General features: G+C 60.2%; 1 protein-coding gene across 7 annotated transcripts in view; it reads left to right on the forward strand.

Moving 5' to 3' along the window:
- The window catches only part of TNS1 (tensin 1), a 55,076-nt gene that overhangs the window by 23,798 nt on the left and 14,681 nt on the right, over positions 1-16,597 (forward strand). For 2 of the 7 annotated variants that reach the window (XM_055812290.1, XM_055812292.1), the window contains 5 exons: positions 3,882-5,576; positions 11,949-12,127; positions 12,380-12,518; positions 14,861-14,953; positions 15,872-15,907. In XM_055812290.1, coding sequence (XP_055668265.1) covers positions 3,882-5,576; positions 11,949-12,127; positions 12,380-12,518; positions 14,861-14,953; positions 15,872-15,907 — 2,142 coding nt within the window. The remainder of the gene's footprint in view (positions 1-3,881; positions 5,577-11,948; positions 12,128-12,379; positions 12,519-14,860; positions 14,954-15,871; positions 15,908-16,597) is intronic. The other 5 variants (XM_055812293.1, XM_055812291.1, XM_055812294.1 and 2 more) reach the window with 5 other exon arrangements.

A 16,597-nucleotide genomic window follows, 5' to 3' on the forward strand; every position in this document is an offset into this window, starting at 1 on the left:
GGCGCAGCCCTGCCTGTGGAGGAAGTAGTTAATATGCATCGCTAGGAGCTGTCTGTCTGGCTGTCCTCCCTCCACGGCTGTCCCGGCACCTCGCTGGGGTTAACCCGGGCGGGGGCTTAGGCTGGGGCGGCCCCCCGCCGCCTTGCTGCTTCTGCCCTTCCCCTCCCACTAGTCCCTGTGTGGTCTGGGGCGGAGGGGAGCACAGCCGTACCTCCAGCCTCCAGCCCATCTCCTGCCTCTGCCGCCTTCCTCTCCTCCATCCTCCCCTCCGGCACCCGGTGCCCCGGGGGTACCCCGCATTCGAGCCCCTCCGGCGCCCCGCAGCCCTCGGGGTGCCCCTCTCGCTGGCCCCGTGGGACATGGCGCTGGCGAGGGAGTAGCTCCCTTTGCCAGAGGGAAAGCAAAGCGAAAGGGACAAACGCAAACCAAAGCCAGCTCCGGGCCGTCGGCTCCTGTCCTGGACGGATACACGGAGCCGGCTGCGGACGCCGTTTGAGCTGCCACCGCAGCGGGTCCCCTGGAAGGCTCTGGGGCTGGAAGGGGCAAAGGAAAGGGATATTGGCTGCCCGCTTGTTCTCTTCACCTGGGATCTTTTCTTCCCGGTCCCCTTTGGTAAGTCCTGACTTTGCTTTTATTTGAGCCAGAGGGGATGAGGGTAAGGGCTGGGGGTGGGTGGGGAATTCATGGCTGTGGTGACTCACAGCTCAGGGGCTGGGGTTACTTCTTGCCATCATATTTGGGCACAGGATAAAACCAGAGCTGGGAAGGGGGCTGAGCTCTTCCTCATGGGACTCAGCCCTCATCCTTCACTCTACAAAGGGTCCTGGGACCCCAGGATCTTCCCTGCCAGCTGATGCTCCAGAGATGCCCTGAGGCCCGGGCTCTGGGTGGTGGGGCATGAAGGCAGCAGGTGGGATGCTGCTGGGGACAGGACAAGGGGAGACCTGGTGGTGCCCCAGCCTTTTCCTCTGCACTGGTGCAGAGCCCCAGCCAGGATTTATGCTGGTGCATGATGCTGTACGGTGCACCCCACTGGGCATGAGGCAGATGGCTGGGATTTTGGGGATGCAAGCTGACCCCCCTTCCCATTGTCACAAGTGCCCTGGACCAGTTTTTCTCCTGGGTGTAGCCGCATGGTGCTGGGGAGGGAGAGGGCAGAGTATTGCCCTGCCAGGGCAGTGAGCCTGGCCGCAGTGGTGGGACCAGACTGGGCACAGTGCTTCCCCCAGCTGCCTCGATACAGCTGGAGCAGATAGAGCTGGAGCAGAGCTGCGTCTGGGGCTGAGCCCTGGGCAAACCCAGCCCACGCTGGGATGGCACAGCCTGGCAGGCTGGAGCTGCTCTGACCTTCAGGGACAAAATCTGACCTTGCTGGGACCTGCAAACACTTTGCAAACTGGGACCTTGGAGCCTGCTGCTTTGGGGATGGCTGCTTCAGTTAAGGCAGCCTGTCCCTCCTTCCCTTTGTCTTTTTTTGGGGGATTTTATTCACCTTCTCAGGTGAAAGTCATGTGAGTGATGGCATAGCCCAGGGGTGGTGGAGGGGGCCTGAGAGTGGTGGGGAACAGCAGAATTTGGCTCTTGGTGTCAGAGCCCAGGGAATGTCTGGGGATAAGGACAGGGTGGACAGTCAGAGCTGGGGCAGAGGAGCCATGGGATGAGGGCTTGGCTGACGGTGGAGGTGTCATGATGCCATCCTTGCTTACTACCCTGGTACTGCTCTTAGAGTGGGGGCCACCAGACCCCCCATGTCCCCGCCTGGCTGGAGCATCTGGGGAAGGTGGGGTGGGATGGGGCACTCAGGGCTTTCTGGCTTTTCTGTGAACTGCGTCGTGCCCCATCCTGACCCTGCTTCAAGACTTTTCTACCAGCCATGGGGCAGTACCCAGACCACAGTCTAATTAAAGCCTTTCCCATCTATTTTCTCCCTTGGTGCCACGTGCTTTCATTTATATTTATTTAGTCCCTTTCTCTTTCTATTCCCCTGCCCTATTTATCCCAGCCCCCATCCTGGCTCTTGCCCTGTTTCCTGGACAGGCCGGCACCCATCGCTGCCATCAGACAGGAGGGCTGGGCCTTTTCCTCAGCTCCAGGCAATGTCTCAGCCTCTCTGGCATTGATGCTGTCCCTGGACATGCTGCTTTTTCCTTTCTGCCTCCACGGGATGAGATTCCCTCCCTCTTTCCCCTGTTTCCCTGGTACGGGAGGTGTTGTGGAGTCAAACACTCCCGGTTCCTGGCTACACTAGCTGGTTGAAGGAGCTCTGAGACTCTCAGAGAATTTGTGGACCCCATCCTCATCCTTTCCTGCACCGAGTGCCCAGAGAGGACCCTCCTGTACAGTCCTGGGGCATCTCCAATGCAAGGGGAGCTTGGGGCTTGGCTGTGTCCTTAAGATGCTGCCGATGGGGATTTGAGAGTAGAAAATGAGTGGTGAGGAGGGGACCCTGACTTGATAAGACTCATGCTGGGTATTACTGCCCTCCTCTTTTACAGTGAGGGGGATTGGTGGTGCAGGAGCTGCTGGGGCACGGGTGTGGTGGCGTGGGACTGGTTAAGCCGTCCCTGCTCAGGGCTGGCTTTCGGAAGTGTTTTGCTTGCAGATAGGAGCGCTCTGATTTCACACTATCGCGTTAGGGCCGTCTTCCGTTCCTGAGTCAGCCGCCTGGCTCCCTGCCAAGGAAGAGTCATTTTTTCCTCCAAAAGAAAGTGTTTAATGCTGCTCGTGGGCCCTTCCAGGAAACCTCGGCAGGGAGCTGGAAAAACAAAGAGTCTGAAGCCTGGCCGGTGCTGCACACACTCTGGCAGGGGGGGACACGGCCTGAGGGCTGTCCGCATTGCTGTCTTGGTGACTGACATCCCTCTGTGCCCCCAAAATCTGGCTGCCCCATTTGGAAAGGTTTAAAGGGTGCAGCTGGTGGTGGTGTTGGGGATGCTGGGGGTTGTGGGAGGAGAGGGCTTGGAGCTGGGGTGCAGGGTTGCTGGTGGTGATGCTGCTGTGCCCTGACTGCCTCCCAGCCTTTTGGGGCTGTGGGGTGGAGCCAGCTGCTCACACCGACCTTGAATCGTGGTGCCAGGGTGCTCGGCAACTCCTGGGGAGGAGATGCTGCATGTTTGGGGTTGGGCAGAGGTACTGCCTGCGAGGGAGCTTCAGGGCAGTGAGGAATGATTTGAGGCAGATCCACCTGGCCTGAGAGAGGGAAGGGGAAGGACAGAAAGGGTGGGAGTCTGTCTGTAGCCAGGGAAGAAAATGTCAGGGATGGGCAGCTGGCTGGGTCTTTGCATCATCTGGGAGGGAGAGAGGGCAGAGAGAAGGAAGATGGGTCCGTGGTTCATCTGTCCTTCACCCGTGGGCTGAGTACATTCATCCAGCTGGAGATACACAGAGCTACAAGGCCAGATCCTTACTGCCTCAGCCCATCCTCCTACGGGCTGTGGTGCATCTCCCCCACCTCCTTGTTCGCCTCCCTGGTGCTATGTGGCCCTTTGAGGTCAGGTGAGCCCTGTGGAGCAATGATGGCTGACTGTGTGGGCAGCCCCAGCCCTTGCCTGCCGTGGAGGGGAGTTGCCAGGAAGGATGCCTAGGACCAGGGTGGGGATATTTGGTGAATCCCAGTGGAGCAGGCGGTGCTTGCAGGGCAGGGCCGGACAGCATGCAGGGCGGGAGGCCGTAGGTGCATGGGGATGGGGGGGTCTGGCTCCGGTGTCTCTGCATGGTGGCGCCCGTGGGATTGCGGAGGGTGCTGAGGAGACAGTGATGCTGCTTGTTAAGCATTCCGGCGGCATGGAAGAGATCGAAACCACCGGCTAATGGGACCCATTAGCTCCATGCAGAAAGCCAGCAATTGATCTGGGGTCTCGTGTTCGTTTCTCCCCTTGCAGAGGTTGGGCACACACAAGGGCCCCTGGACGGGAGCCTCTACGCTAAAGTGAAGAAGAAAGACTCCCTCCACGGCAGCACTGGTGCTGTCAACGCCACCCGCCTCCCCCTCTCAGCAGCGCCCAACCACGTTGAGCACACGCTCTCGGTGAGCAGCGACTCAGGCAACTCCACCGCCTCCACCAAGACCGACCGGACCGATGAGCCGGGGGCGCCCAGGGCGCCTGGTGGCCAGGCGGTGCTGAGCCCCGAGGAGAAGCGGGAGCTGGATCGTCTGCTTGTTGGCTTTGGCTTGGAGAGCGCACCACCCATGCACAACCACGTGCCCAGCTCTGTACCGGCGCGCCTGCCCACCATGCTGGGCCGCCACGTGGTGCCAGCTCAGGTGCACGTCAATGGGAATGCCGCGGCGCTGGTGGCTGAGCGGGAGACAGATATCTTGGACGACGAGCTGCCCAACCAGGATGAGCACAGTGTGGGCAGCCTGGGCACACTCTCCTCCTTGGATGGCACCACTGCCAGCGAGGCCGGCTACCAGGAGGCACCCCGGGTGGGCAGTCTCTCCTCCCTGCCCAATGGCCCCTCGAGCTGCAATGGGGCTGAGAAGCTGCCGAAGGAGGGGCTGTACGACGGTGAGCCACTCTCCAACGGTGGCTACCCCTACAACAACCAGAACGCCCTGATGGGCCACCACGTCCGTGACCCGCTGCCTCCCTTGCGGCCCTCAGCATCTGCTCAGGAGCACCTGGCTGGTTACCCGCAACGCCCGCCGGGATCCCACACCTCGGGCTGGCTCCAGCCCCAGCCACTGCCTGGCTCCCAGCCCTACCTGTATGGCTATGACCCCCCTGGCACCTACCGCTCCCGGTCTTTCCCAGCGGTGGACACGGCCAAGTACGATGCGACCCCGGCACTGCCCCAGGCCCCGGCTCGCAGCACCAGCAGCCGGGAGGCTGTGCAAAGGGGCTTGAATTCCTGGCAGCAGCAAGGAGGGAGCCGGCCGCCTTCCCGGCTGCAGGAGGGCAGTGTGGAGAGCCACAGCCCCAGTGTCTCCAGCTGCAGCCCCCAGCCCAGCCCACTGCAGCCGGTGCCCCCACACAGCCACAGCATGCCTGAATTTCCCCGGGCACCCTCCCGCCGGGAGATCGAGCAGTCCATTGAAGCCCTCGATGTCCTCATGCTGGACCTCGCGCCTGCCGTCCACAAGTCACAGAGTGTGCCTGCCACCTCCCGCCAGGACAAGCCGGTGGGACCCCTGCTCTCCTCCCTCTCGGCCCAGCCCATTGCTGGCATCTACAGCCGGCCAGCTCCGCAGGTGGCCCAGCCAAGGTCATTCAGCACCTCTGTGAGCCCCGTGGTCTCTGAGCCCGGGGGCAAAGGCTATTCTCCTGGAGAGCCAGACTACGGGGTGCATGAGTACCAGGAAACGTATTCGCCGTACAGCTACCAGCCAGCACCAGTGCCGGAGCCGAGGAGCTACAGCCATGCCTCACCTGGAACACCGATGGGCATCCTCCCACTCAGCACTTCCTACAGCCCCGTCGGGTCTCAGCAGCTCCTTGTCTCCTCCCCACCTTCCCCCACCGTCCCAGCACAAACCCAGACGCCCTTCAAGGGACCAGAGAGCTATGAAGACCTGTCGAGGTCAGCAGAAGAGCCCTTGAATCTGGAGGGCCTGGTGGCCCACAGGGTGGCAGGTAGGATGCTTTGATTCCTCGGGGGGACGGGGGGGACCACATGTCCCAAGAAGCCGGAGCCTGCGGGGTTGGTATGCATGGTGGAGCCGGGGACGGGAGATGCAGCGACTACTCATCCGTGCTGGATCTGGGTTTGGGACTGAGCCACCCGCCGTGGGGGCACACCGGGCAGGGGGGCAGCCTGTGCCACTCTCCTTTGCTGAGACCGTCTTTGCCATCTGAGACCGTCAGCATCACCCAGAGGTGGGGAGAAGGGGTGGCCGAGGGGGTTGGCCCCCGCCCCCATCCTCACCCCTTTGGGATATGAGGCTGGTCTGTCACCTGCAGCAGGGCCGCTCACTGGATCCTGGAGGAATTTCTGCCCTTTGGGGAGAATATGGCCATGTTTGGGAAGGTGTTTTCATCTCTGGCTGAGGTGTCCTGCCTGGACCCCACTTTAGACAAGATGCTGTCCCTGCCTGGAGTGTGCTCTGGTATAAGGTCCCAGCAGAGCATTTGCCTTGTGTTTAATGTAGCTGGGCTGCTCCCTCATTTCAGGCCCTGCTTACCCCCTGGGAGTGCTGGGTCTGGTGCTCAGACCTCCTCCCCAGGCAGCTGGGGTGCTGCTGGAGTAGGGGACAGGCTGCAGGCTGGCAGCAGCATTTCTGCCCAGCCAGTTTGGCCTGGGGTTGTCTGAAGCTGGCCCTGGCCTCGGGGCAGCAGTCGGGGCTGGGAAGGCATTTCCCAGCCCTGCCAACAGGGTTTGGTGCAGTGCTTGGCTGGGCGCAGCACTGGATGTTTGTGCCATGGCTGGATGAAGGCATTTGTTCTGTGCCACAGAGGGGAAACTGTGTCCTCCAGTTCCCTGCCCTCCTGTAGCTCCGGCTTGGGGGCTTTGGGGATGCAGAGGGACCCAGCCTCCCAGGAGGAAGGTGCCATGGCCTTGTGGCAGCTCAGTGCCCTCCCTCCCTGCTGCTTCAGCTGCAGTTGTTGAGTTGCGGAGTGACATTTGGGAAGGGTTTGGGGTTGCGGCCGGGCTGGGGGCCAGCTTGTGATGCTGGGGCTTGGCAGCTCCGTCCCTTCCAGCTCTGCGCTCAGTCCAGAAACTCGCCTGGCATTAGAGGGAGGGGGAAAAGGCCTGGCTGGAAAAATCCAACAGCACCAACCTCCCAGTCACGGGGGCTGAGTCACTGCGGCACCAAGGGAGGTTGGGGGCAAGAAGGGTGCCAGCAGCAGGGAGAGGGACAGAGGGGGTTGCAGAGGTGTTGGGGGAACTTTGCATCTATCTGAACCTGACCTCGGTGGTGCAGGCCAGATCCACAGAGGGTCCCAGGGCTTGGCACACAGATGCCCAAACCATGCTGTATGTCTGGACTGAATATTATAAGGAGCAGATGCCTCCCCAAAAACATGGAGGGGAAAATATAGGGTGGAAAAGAGCAGAGTCCTCAGGAGAGGAGGAACAGTTTTTGGAGTGGGTAGGAAATGAATGTTTGATGGTGCCTACCGAAAAATCCGTCCCCCCCCAACCCTGGGATCAGGTTCTCAAGGCTGGGCTGGGGTCACTCTCATCCCCCTGCAGCCACTGGGCTTCCTGGGGGGGGAGAGGCGTCCTGGGGTCATCCCAAGCCTGTGGCCACCTGTCCCTGCTGGAGCTGGGCCGTCTATGCTGAGGCAGGGACAGTGCTGGTGGGCAGCCTGACCTCCGGCGGGAACAAGGTGTCCTGAAGCCAGTGCTGGGAGGGGACAGCCGATGGGGATGGTGGGGCACGGATGGGTTTGTTTACATTCCCTGCTGCTATAAATTGCCTGCGTGTCCCAGCAGAGCAACGAGGAGCATCTCACACCTCCTCCATGGCCTGCAGGGGAGTGCTTCTGTTCCCACTTCCCACTGGTGATGGAGGGAAAGAGATGGAACAGGGCAGCACTGGCATCCCTAGCACCTCCCTGCAGAGAGGAGCCGGTCCTGCCATCCTTCAAGTCCCCTTCATCTCCCAGTGAGGTGTCTGGGGTCATCCCTTCTTGTCCCAGCCCTGGGCATCCCCTGATGGAAGGGATCTGCACAGGGCCATTCCCAAGGTGATAGTGATGGGATGTTTGTGGTGTTGCACAAGGCCATGTGTGGCTGGGAGCCACCACTGATTTCCCATATGGGTTTAAGTGGTGCCTGAAGACAGGCAATTTGGGTGATGGGGAAGCAGCTCCAAGCAGGGTCTGAGCTCCCTCGGACCCCCCAGGTGACCCCAGGCTCATCTGTTGGAGCCCAACTAATATTTTCTCTTGTTTTCTCTCTCTCTCTCCCTATTGTATCTTGTGACATTTGTCCTGTCTGCCCCTTCCTTTCCCCATGGGGAACCGTGTCTGTCCCGTGTGACTTTCCCCCCTCCTTGCGCTCCCTGTCCTGGTACGCTGGCAGAGTACAACGCCAAGCTCAGGGACCTCAACAAGAGCACCAAAGCCCCCCGTCCTTCTCTGAACCAGCAACGGTCCTTCTCCTCCGGTTTGTTCATTCCACCTCCCTCCTTTCTTGTCCTCCAGCCTTCCCCATCCATCCTTCTTCCCTCTTGTCCATTCCTCCATCACATCCTTTCTTCCTTTTCCCTTCTCTCTCCTCCCTCCTTCCACCCCTCCCTTCTTCCTCCCCTATCCTTGCATGCTGAGTGCTCTGTGTGTTGCATGGATGTGGGATGGAGGGAGGCTTGGGAGACCCTCCCCATGCAGAACTGATCCCCTTTCTCAGCAGAGTAATGCTCAGGGCCCACCTTGACCTCCTCTGGTCATGGAGGAGCCCCTGGCCCTGGGTACAGACTCCCCTGTCCACACTTGGTTTTGCATCTCATCCAAGCCTGGCACTGCTCTCTGGTGGGGTTTCACTGCTGGCCTAGGTGCTTACACCAGCCCCTCTGAGCTTTGTCCTGGATGTGGCTCACTCCTCGGGGAGACAAGGGCTGGGGTGCAGCTCCACAGATCCCAGGTTCAGCCAGTTCCTGGCCCAGCAGGGTCTCACCTGCTTCAGCCAGGGGTTCCCCGTGGGTCTGTTTGCAGCCACAGAATGTGAGTTGCTGAGGCTGGGGTTTAGGCGATGTGACTTGTGCTCCCTGGAGGTGAGTCTGCCCTGGGTGACAGGTGCTGGGGACGTACTTGGTGCTTGGTTTGCACCCACTTGTCCTGGGGTGAGCAGGAGGAAGGGTATGGAGAGGGGCTGGGAAGAAAGAGTGGGCTGGGGAGTCACCAGCTTTCTGGATGACCTTTCTCTCTCTGCTGGCACCTCGGGTTTCTCCCCAGGAGGACCGAAGAGGTTTGAACCCTCCCATTCCTCAGCACAGAGTAAGGTATTTTGTCATGCCCATTTGCAGTGATCAGGCTGGGAGGTGGGGAGCAGTAGATGTGTCTGTGCCTGGTGGGACAGGGTGAGTTGGGCTCTGGTGGAGAGCGGTACATGGCAACATCTGCTGCTGTTCCTTGTGCAATCAGGGAGCAAGTTTGCATCTCTCTTTTCTCTGGGCGTTGTGTATCCCAGTCTGGCTTTAACTGCTGGGTGCCACATCCCGAGGGCCATAGGATGCTGCTTTGCCTTCTCACCTTAGGGGTGTTGCCCAGCTCCTGTCTGGCAGTAGCTCCAACATCTCATGCCCAAAAAGCACTGCCTCCTGATTTGGCCCCAAAACCCAGCTTCCCAGCTGCAAAACCACCTGGGTTTAAATCCCTCCTGTTTCCTCCTTGCCTGGCTGTTGTGCTCCTGCCTTTCCCCAGTCCTAGAGCTGTGCTGAGTCCAAGGGCAGGACCTTGCTGGGGGAGAGTTGCTGTCAGGTTAGGGAGTTAAATGGGCAATAGAAAGGGTAGTAGTGCCAGAGGTGGTGGAGGCTGGGGTGGGGAGCGGGGTGCAGGCTGCTGTTCCCTCCCTGTGGTTGGGACTCCCTCCCTCCTGCAGCTGAGCTGGGCATCCCCTGGGGGGCCGGTGGAAGTACTGTGGCTAAGGGAGGCTGTATGTCTGCCAAGGGGGCACAGCGAGCTGGGGAAAGGAGAGTTTGTTTTTCAAGTGTAGTTTCCAGCCCATAAATCACCCAGGGGGTTGGGGGAGCCGTGCTCAGAGCCTGGGTTTCCTCCAGGCTTTGCTCTGGGCAGCCTGTGAAGTTTCCCACTCTTTGCTCCCTAACAATGAGTCCCTTTTTTCCCTTCTCCTCCCTCCCCTCCCCATGGCCCCGGCTGCTCTCCATGTCTGGGGGGTGGAGCAGCCAAAGCCCAGTGAGCTCCTGGGTGTCCCAATGGGCCAGATCCAGCACCCTGCAGCTGGGTGACATGCAGGGAGTCCCACGCTGCAAATGTGGGATGTGCACTGACAGCAGGGTCCTAGCGAGCTGCTGTTTGTGCTTCCCAAATGGAAAACAAAGCAAGGCAGGCATGCATGACTCAAGGAGCCAGTCCCTGCCTCTTTGCAGTGCTTGGTTGGTGCAGCTCACTTTGGGATGGGCCAAGGGATGCTCCTGGTAATGCTCCTACAGCGTGCAGGACACCCCATGGCACACAAGGTGGAAAGACAAACAGAAAATATAAGATTTTACTTTGTTTTTCCCCCAAAATTTGTTTCTCCCTGGGCTCACAACTCAGGGCTTCATTCCCTTCAAGTGAAGAGCAGGGCAGAAGATACAGGGTGGCTCTATGCGATGCTGCCCATGCCTGCAGGGTAGCTTCCTAGGGACCCTCTCCTCCCTCCCGCTCCTCCACAGGCCTTTTTCATGTCTGTCCCCCGCGCCGGCGAGCACCTGCAGAAGGGATCGGGAGTTGGGTTTCAAAGCTGCTCTTAGTGGAATTTTCCAGGCCGCCTCCGCGGCTGGAGCCGGCCCCGTTGGCTCATGTCCCCTGCCTTGCAGCCTGGCCGCCTCTCCCCCTGAGCTGCGATTTTATTGTTGTTGCCATTCACTGGGCTGATTATTTAGAAATGCACCCCGGCCACCTCCCGTGCTCCCGTGCTCCCAGCCCTCTCCCGGGGCCAGGGCCGGGGAAGCTCTGGTGTGGGTGCCAGGGCGGTGAAGAGGGGAGGTCAGCGGGCGTGAGGCGTGGGTCCCGCGTGGAGCCCCAGGGAGTGAGGGGAAGCAGCTGATGGCTGGTTTTCCTCCGCCAGCCCGTGGGAAAGGAGTTGGTGTTTGAAAAGTGCATTTCCTGGAGCGTGATGCTGGCCTCTTCCCCCCCACCCCCCCCACCCCCCCTCTTCTACCACCCCCCCCAGCGTGCTGGCCAAGGGGAGCGAGAGTGCTCCCTGCCTCTGTGGGAAAGGTGGAGGGGGTGGTCCTGTCACCTGTGCTAGTAGTGGGTCTGAGAGCAGAGGTCACCCCACTGCCGTGTGGGTCCCTGGGAAGAATGGGATTCCTGCAGGGCTCCGAGCGGCGCCAGTGGTGCTCTGTGCAGTTGCCCTGCACTGAACCTGGCACTATCATCTGTGAGCCCTAATTAACCTCTTCATCAGGCAAGTTGGAGTGGAGAGTGTGTTTGGGTGCTGGGAGAGTTGGGGTCACACCTCTCATCCCAGCGCCTCATGACCACTTGCCCTGTGCTGGCTTTGTCCCTGTTTCTGGGCTTTATCGCAGCCTGTAGGGATCGCAGTGGGACCTACCAGACCCCGACAGCCTGGAGAAACACATTCTCCCACAGTGACTTGCTTGCTCCTTCTCCCCAGGCTGTAGTCACTGGTGGCTCATGGTTCTGGGGTCTGGAAAGGAGGTTTGGGGGGAGATGGAGAGGAGATGCCAGTCACCCGTTTTAGGAAGGCTTTGTGCTGGGAGTAGGAGATCAGCAGTGGTTTGTTGGGGTTCCCTGCACCATCCCTCTGTTGGAGTCCTTCCTTTGGACCTGATGCTCCCTCTGCCTTGGGGATTCAAAAAACCAGGCTTTTTCTGCCACTGTGGTTGAAGCCACATCTGGCTGTGGGAGCAGGGATGCAGCTGCCCTGGTGCTGGGGATTTGGCCTTTTCCCACCGTGATGCTGTTGGGAGGTCCAGATCCTTGGAGCTCTGCAGGGCTGTGCTGGCTGGGCTGCTCAGAGGATGCTCATGCCCCTTGCACCCACTGCTGGGGGTTGTCGTCCCTGAGCCCAAGTCTCGTGATGCTTGGGAGGGCTGGTGCAGCAATCCAGCCAGTAGCCACAACTCTGCATTGCTTTATTGCTTGTCCCCAGGCCACTGCTGTAGGGTGTATCTGCCTCAGCTCAAAACTGTTGATGCTGGTCCAGGGGTTAGATGCAGGTGAGTGCTGAAGCTGCCATCTCGGCTGGGCAGAGCTCCCTCCATGGCACATGGCCCTGGGGACACCTCTCAGATCAGCCCAGAGCATCTCCTGCTGGTCCTCATCTTGGCCAGCAGCTCCTCACCCGCCTCCCACCCTGTGCTTGCCCCACAGGGGTGCAGTCCCGGGAGAAACCCCCAGAGGAGAGCGCTGTGCCTGCCCGCAAGCGGACCCCCAGCAACAGCCACTATGAGAAGAGCTCGCCGGAGCCTAGTTCACCCCGCAGCCCCACCATCCTCTCGCCCGAGGTGGTCAGCACCATTGCGGCCAACCCTGGAGGGAGGCCCAAAGAGGTGTGCTGGGATCGGGGGGTGCTTGCGTGGGTAGGTGGCTGATAGGGGGTAGACACCTCTGGGGAGGGAGAAGGCTTGGTTGGCATCTGCAGCACCCTGGAGGGCTGGGGGTCAATGATGCTCTCTGTGGTGGTGGTTAGCAGGGAGGAGGTGAAAACCTTCCCTTTGCCCCCTCTGCTCCTTCCTTGGGGTATGCTGGAGGTTTGTGCCCATCATAAGGGTGGGACTGACCCTTTCTCCTGTCCTCCCCAGCCTCACCTCCACAGCTACAAAGAAGCCTTTGAAGAGATGGAGGGTGCCTCCCCCACCAGCCCACCCTCCAGCGGCGGTGAGATTTCTCCCCCCACCCCAGCCTTCCCCGTCTCACCACAACCCCCTTACTCCAGTCCCTGTAAGTGCTGCGGCTCCGGGAGGCGGAGGGGCTTGGTAGGCCAGAAATTTGTCAAGGGTCAGACAGCTCTGGTCTCCAGACACCCACTGCCATGTTAATCACTCTTTCTCTCCATCCTCCTTTCCTCCACATCTCGCCGCTTTGCACTGCCACCAGCATCCCATGCTCAGCACCCTCCTGTTGGCTTTTTCTCGCCCTTACTGGGTGTTTCTTGCATGGGATCCCAAGGCAGGATAAAGAGAGAAGCAGGGTCCGAAAGACAGCATCCTTTCACTCTGTTCTGGTTCTGCATCTCCCCATCTTTCCTACCAGCATGGCAAGAAGGGCAGCAAGACTGCAGTAGCAAGCGAGTGGAGGGAAGGCAGGAGGGACTGAAGAATAGGAGGGGACTCAGAGCAGACTCTCACACACCATACCACTTCTCACTGTTTCCAGGGCAGGAGGGGGAAATGGCTGGGAGATGCCAGCCGTTTGCATGCAGCTTGTCTCGGCTCCTCCAGTGCAGCATGCCTCCTTTCTGACTAACCCTGACTGCGCAGTCACAGTGGGTTTGTGTGGACTGGTGTGTGGCTGGCTCGAGCGATGAACCTGATGAGCAGCCTCACATTGGCACAGCATGACTCAGGCTGGACCAGTGCAACGGAGCAGCTGGTCAACTGGGAAACCGATCAAAACGACAGCAGCCCCCTACCTCCTCCAAAACATTTTTGAGGGATCAAGGCTGATGGATGCTTTAGGGCTGGGGATGCTCAGGCTGGGCCCAGCCCCCTCTGATGCCACATCCTGCCCCCCATAGCTCAGCCGATGGGGCTCGAGACTGTTTTCTCCTGCACCGTTGCTGTTTCTCCCCTGCAACCCACTGATGTTTGAGCCCCATCTCGTGGGATGCAGTGACTGGAGTGTGGGAGCATCCCCAGGGCACTTGGCAGCTTGGGAATGGCCCTGTTGTTCTGGGGCACTGGAGAGCTTGTTCCAGAGGCAGCAGCTCCCTGGCTGTGGGACAGTGGCTCGTTTTGCGGGATGAGTCACTCGAAGAGGTGACGGGAACAGCCTGACTGGGGACGTGGCCCGGAGGCAATGCTTTTTGTCACACGCCAGCCCGGGAGGCCTGGGAAGTTTGAAGCTGCAGCTTGCAGGCTTCGCCAAAGTGACCCCCGGGGGATACGGGAGCAGTTCCTCTCCACGGGGAGAGGTTGGTCCCGGGGGAATTCCCAGGCCAGGGAGGGACCCTACCCTGCTGCTTGTCAGCCAGCGGAGGTGCGAGCTGACATTGCGGCTTGTGGCTGACAAGATTTGGGGAAATTGGACACCCGCTGGGGAAGGCGCTGCCGTCTTGGTTTCCCAGGGACTCGCTGCTTGGCTGCTGCAGCCCCAGGCTGCCGGGGGACCCGGCATCAGGGCAAAGGTCTGGCTTTCCTCTGGAGCTCCCACCACCCGCCGCCTCCCGGCCTCGCTGTGGGCCCGTGCCTGCACTGACCGTCAGGGACATTCAGATGCTGCTGGAGGAATGTGCCCTCCGGGCCCTCCTGCTGGAGATGAGGCCAGGAGGTCCCCCCTGGGAAAATGCAGCACTGGGGAAATGGGCCAAACCCAGGGGGCAGGAGGGAAGAGGAGGCACATTCAGCTCAGGGAGGTCTGCCCTGCCCCGTAAAACCCTGCCACCCCACACTGCTGGTGCATCCATACCATAGCCATATGTACATATGCAGCTTCTCCTGGTATGTACGTATGGGCACAGGGGTACAGACCTCAAGTGTGCATTTCCACCCCTGGGGGAACATGCTCTGTGTGAACATCCTCACCCACCCATCAAGCTGGTTTAGAGGGTGGGAGGGTTTTGGCAGTCCTGCTGTCCTTTTCATGGGGATGATGACTGCTCCGGGACAGCCTGGTCCCAGCTCAGCCAGACGTGGGCATCAGCAGAGGGGGGTTGAGGTTTGGGAGAGCTGTGTTGGGGGGATGGCAGCTCGCACAGGGGCAATGAAAGAGGCTTCATGCCTGTATGGTGGGACCATTTGCTTACAGAGACAGCGCTTGGAGATGGGGTCTGGGACTGCCCTGGTGGGAGTTGCCCCCTTTTTCCATCCTGCCAGCCCCGCGATGGGGCAGGCTGCTTGTTTTCAGGTGCCTCCTGCCCTGTGCCCTCTCCCAAAATGGAGAGGAGGATTGGGGCCCTTCCCTGAGGTGCTGCTTCATCCGTGGCATCTCCTCTTCCCAGCAGCCTGCCATTGCAGCGGGTGGGTGGGGTGGGTCAGGGGGCTCTGAACCCCTGGGCAGTTACAGCCTTTCTGAAGTTTTACCTCCAACCCCTCCACTAATGCTTGTGTGCCCTGTTCTGACAGTGCGTTCTCCCCCCGGCCTGGCCAAGACCCCACTCTCAGCACTGGGGCTGAAACCCCACAACCCGGCTGAGATCCTGCTGCATCCGGTGGGAGGTGAGTGTGGGCACTGGGGCTGCGGGTGGTTTGTGTGTGGAGGCATCTGTGCGGATACCCTTGGAAGGGCCCCCTGGCTGGGAAAGGTACTTCTGCATCCCTTTTGGGCCCAGGTGGCCTTGGGGTCCTTGTCACCTCTTGTGGGGACTCTGGGACTGTGTGAGGATGGGGGGATGTGGTACGGCTCTGGGGGGGCCTCAGCCCAGCAGGGTCTTCAGTGGTGGAGGCTGGAAAACCCCACGGTCCTGCCTCCTGGCCAGCGCTGTGTTTTTCCCTCCCTCCGTCCCTTCTCCCCAGCACAGCTGGAAAGGGTTTGCTCTCTGGGAGTCGAGCCTGTCAGCCAGAACAGTATCCAGAGCCCTCTCTATCCTGGAGAGTGGTCCTTGGGTGCAAAGGCCCTGCTGTCCTGGGGATGCACCCCAGAGCAGTCTGCCAAGCCAGACCTCACTGCTCCCCAGCACCCAGGGCCCCTTCCTGGGCCATCTCAGGGCTGAGTGCAACCTCCCCAAAACCTGGCTGAGCCTGGGGGGCATGGCCTGGCTGAGCCCACCCAGCGAGACCCTTCTCGTTCTGACCCCAAGGGAGAACTGATGCTTTTTTTGCCCTTGCTGGGCTTTTCGGAGCAATACTTTGTGGTGGCTCCCTGCTGGGCTGTTCCCTCTTCCCCACCTGCAACCAGCCTCCTGGGTTTTAGACATCATCTCTGGAATACCCTGGTGGACCCTGGGGGTGTCTGAGGCTGGGTGTCCCGTTTGGGGCACAGTGTCGGGGAGGTGTGGCGTTCTGCTTTGTGCTCTGTGTGTCCCTCCCTGAGCAAGGCAAAGCTGCTTAACTCTGATTTCTTTTTCTTTCTGTCTCGCACCTCCCTTCTTCCTCCTCTTCCTGCTCCCATTGCTCCCCTGCTCCTTCATCTCTCAGAGCTAGAAGGGGAGGCGGGTGGTGACTCTGAAGAAGGTAAGAAAGGCTTTTCTTTCTCTGTCTCCTCCCTGCTCATCCCCGCTGTCAGAACTGTTGCTCAGAGCAGGCTCCAACTGTCTGTGCCAGCAGCCTTCCCTCGCACTGTCCCTCAGGGATGTAGGAGCCTGAGTCTTGCCCATCCTGCTCCCTTTCGAGGAAGGGAGCATTGTGCCTTGTGTTGTGTTGGATTCCCTGATGTCCAAATTGGACCTGGAGGCCTGTCAACGTTGGGTATCAGTCATCCATAGGGGCTGAGAGCTCTTTGTCAGTGTGTGCTGACCCATGCCAGTGTGTCACCCATGCCAGAGGGTGCTGGGGATGCTGGCATGCTGTGGCAAGCCTTGTATGAGCCTTGTGGGGGGAGCTGGGAGAAGCAGTCCCGGTTTGGGGCTCCTGCCTTCCTGATCTGGCTTTGCCACTGCTGTTTGGAGCAAAAATAAACCAAAGTGCAGCACAAAAGGTCAGCAGGCGCAGAGGCCACCAGTGGGCTGCTGGCTCAGCTGGCTGGGCAGCAGCACAGCGCCGGCAGCCGGTGTGCATCTTCTGCTGGCTGGGAGTCTGCTCAGATTCCACCCCCGTCTTCTGTCCCTGTGCTGCACCTCTTTGGGGATGCCAAGGATGGGGCTGAGCTGGGATGTCAGCTCAGGAGTGGCTGTGCTGATGGAGGAGGCACTGCAGGCTCTGGGG

This window comes from Falco peregrinus, chromosome 8, assembly GCF_023634155.1.
Source record: "Falco peregrinus isolate bFalPer1 chromosome 8, bFalPer1.pri, whole genome shotgun sequence".
Taxonomy (NCBI): domain Eukaryota; kingdom Metazoa; phylum Chordata; class Aves; order Falconiformes; family Falconidae; genus Falco; species Falco peregrinus.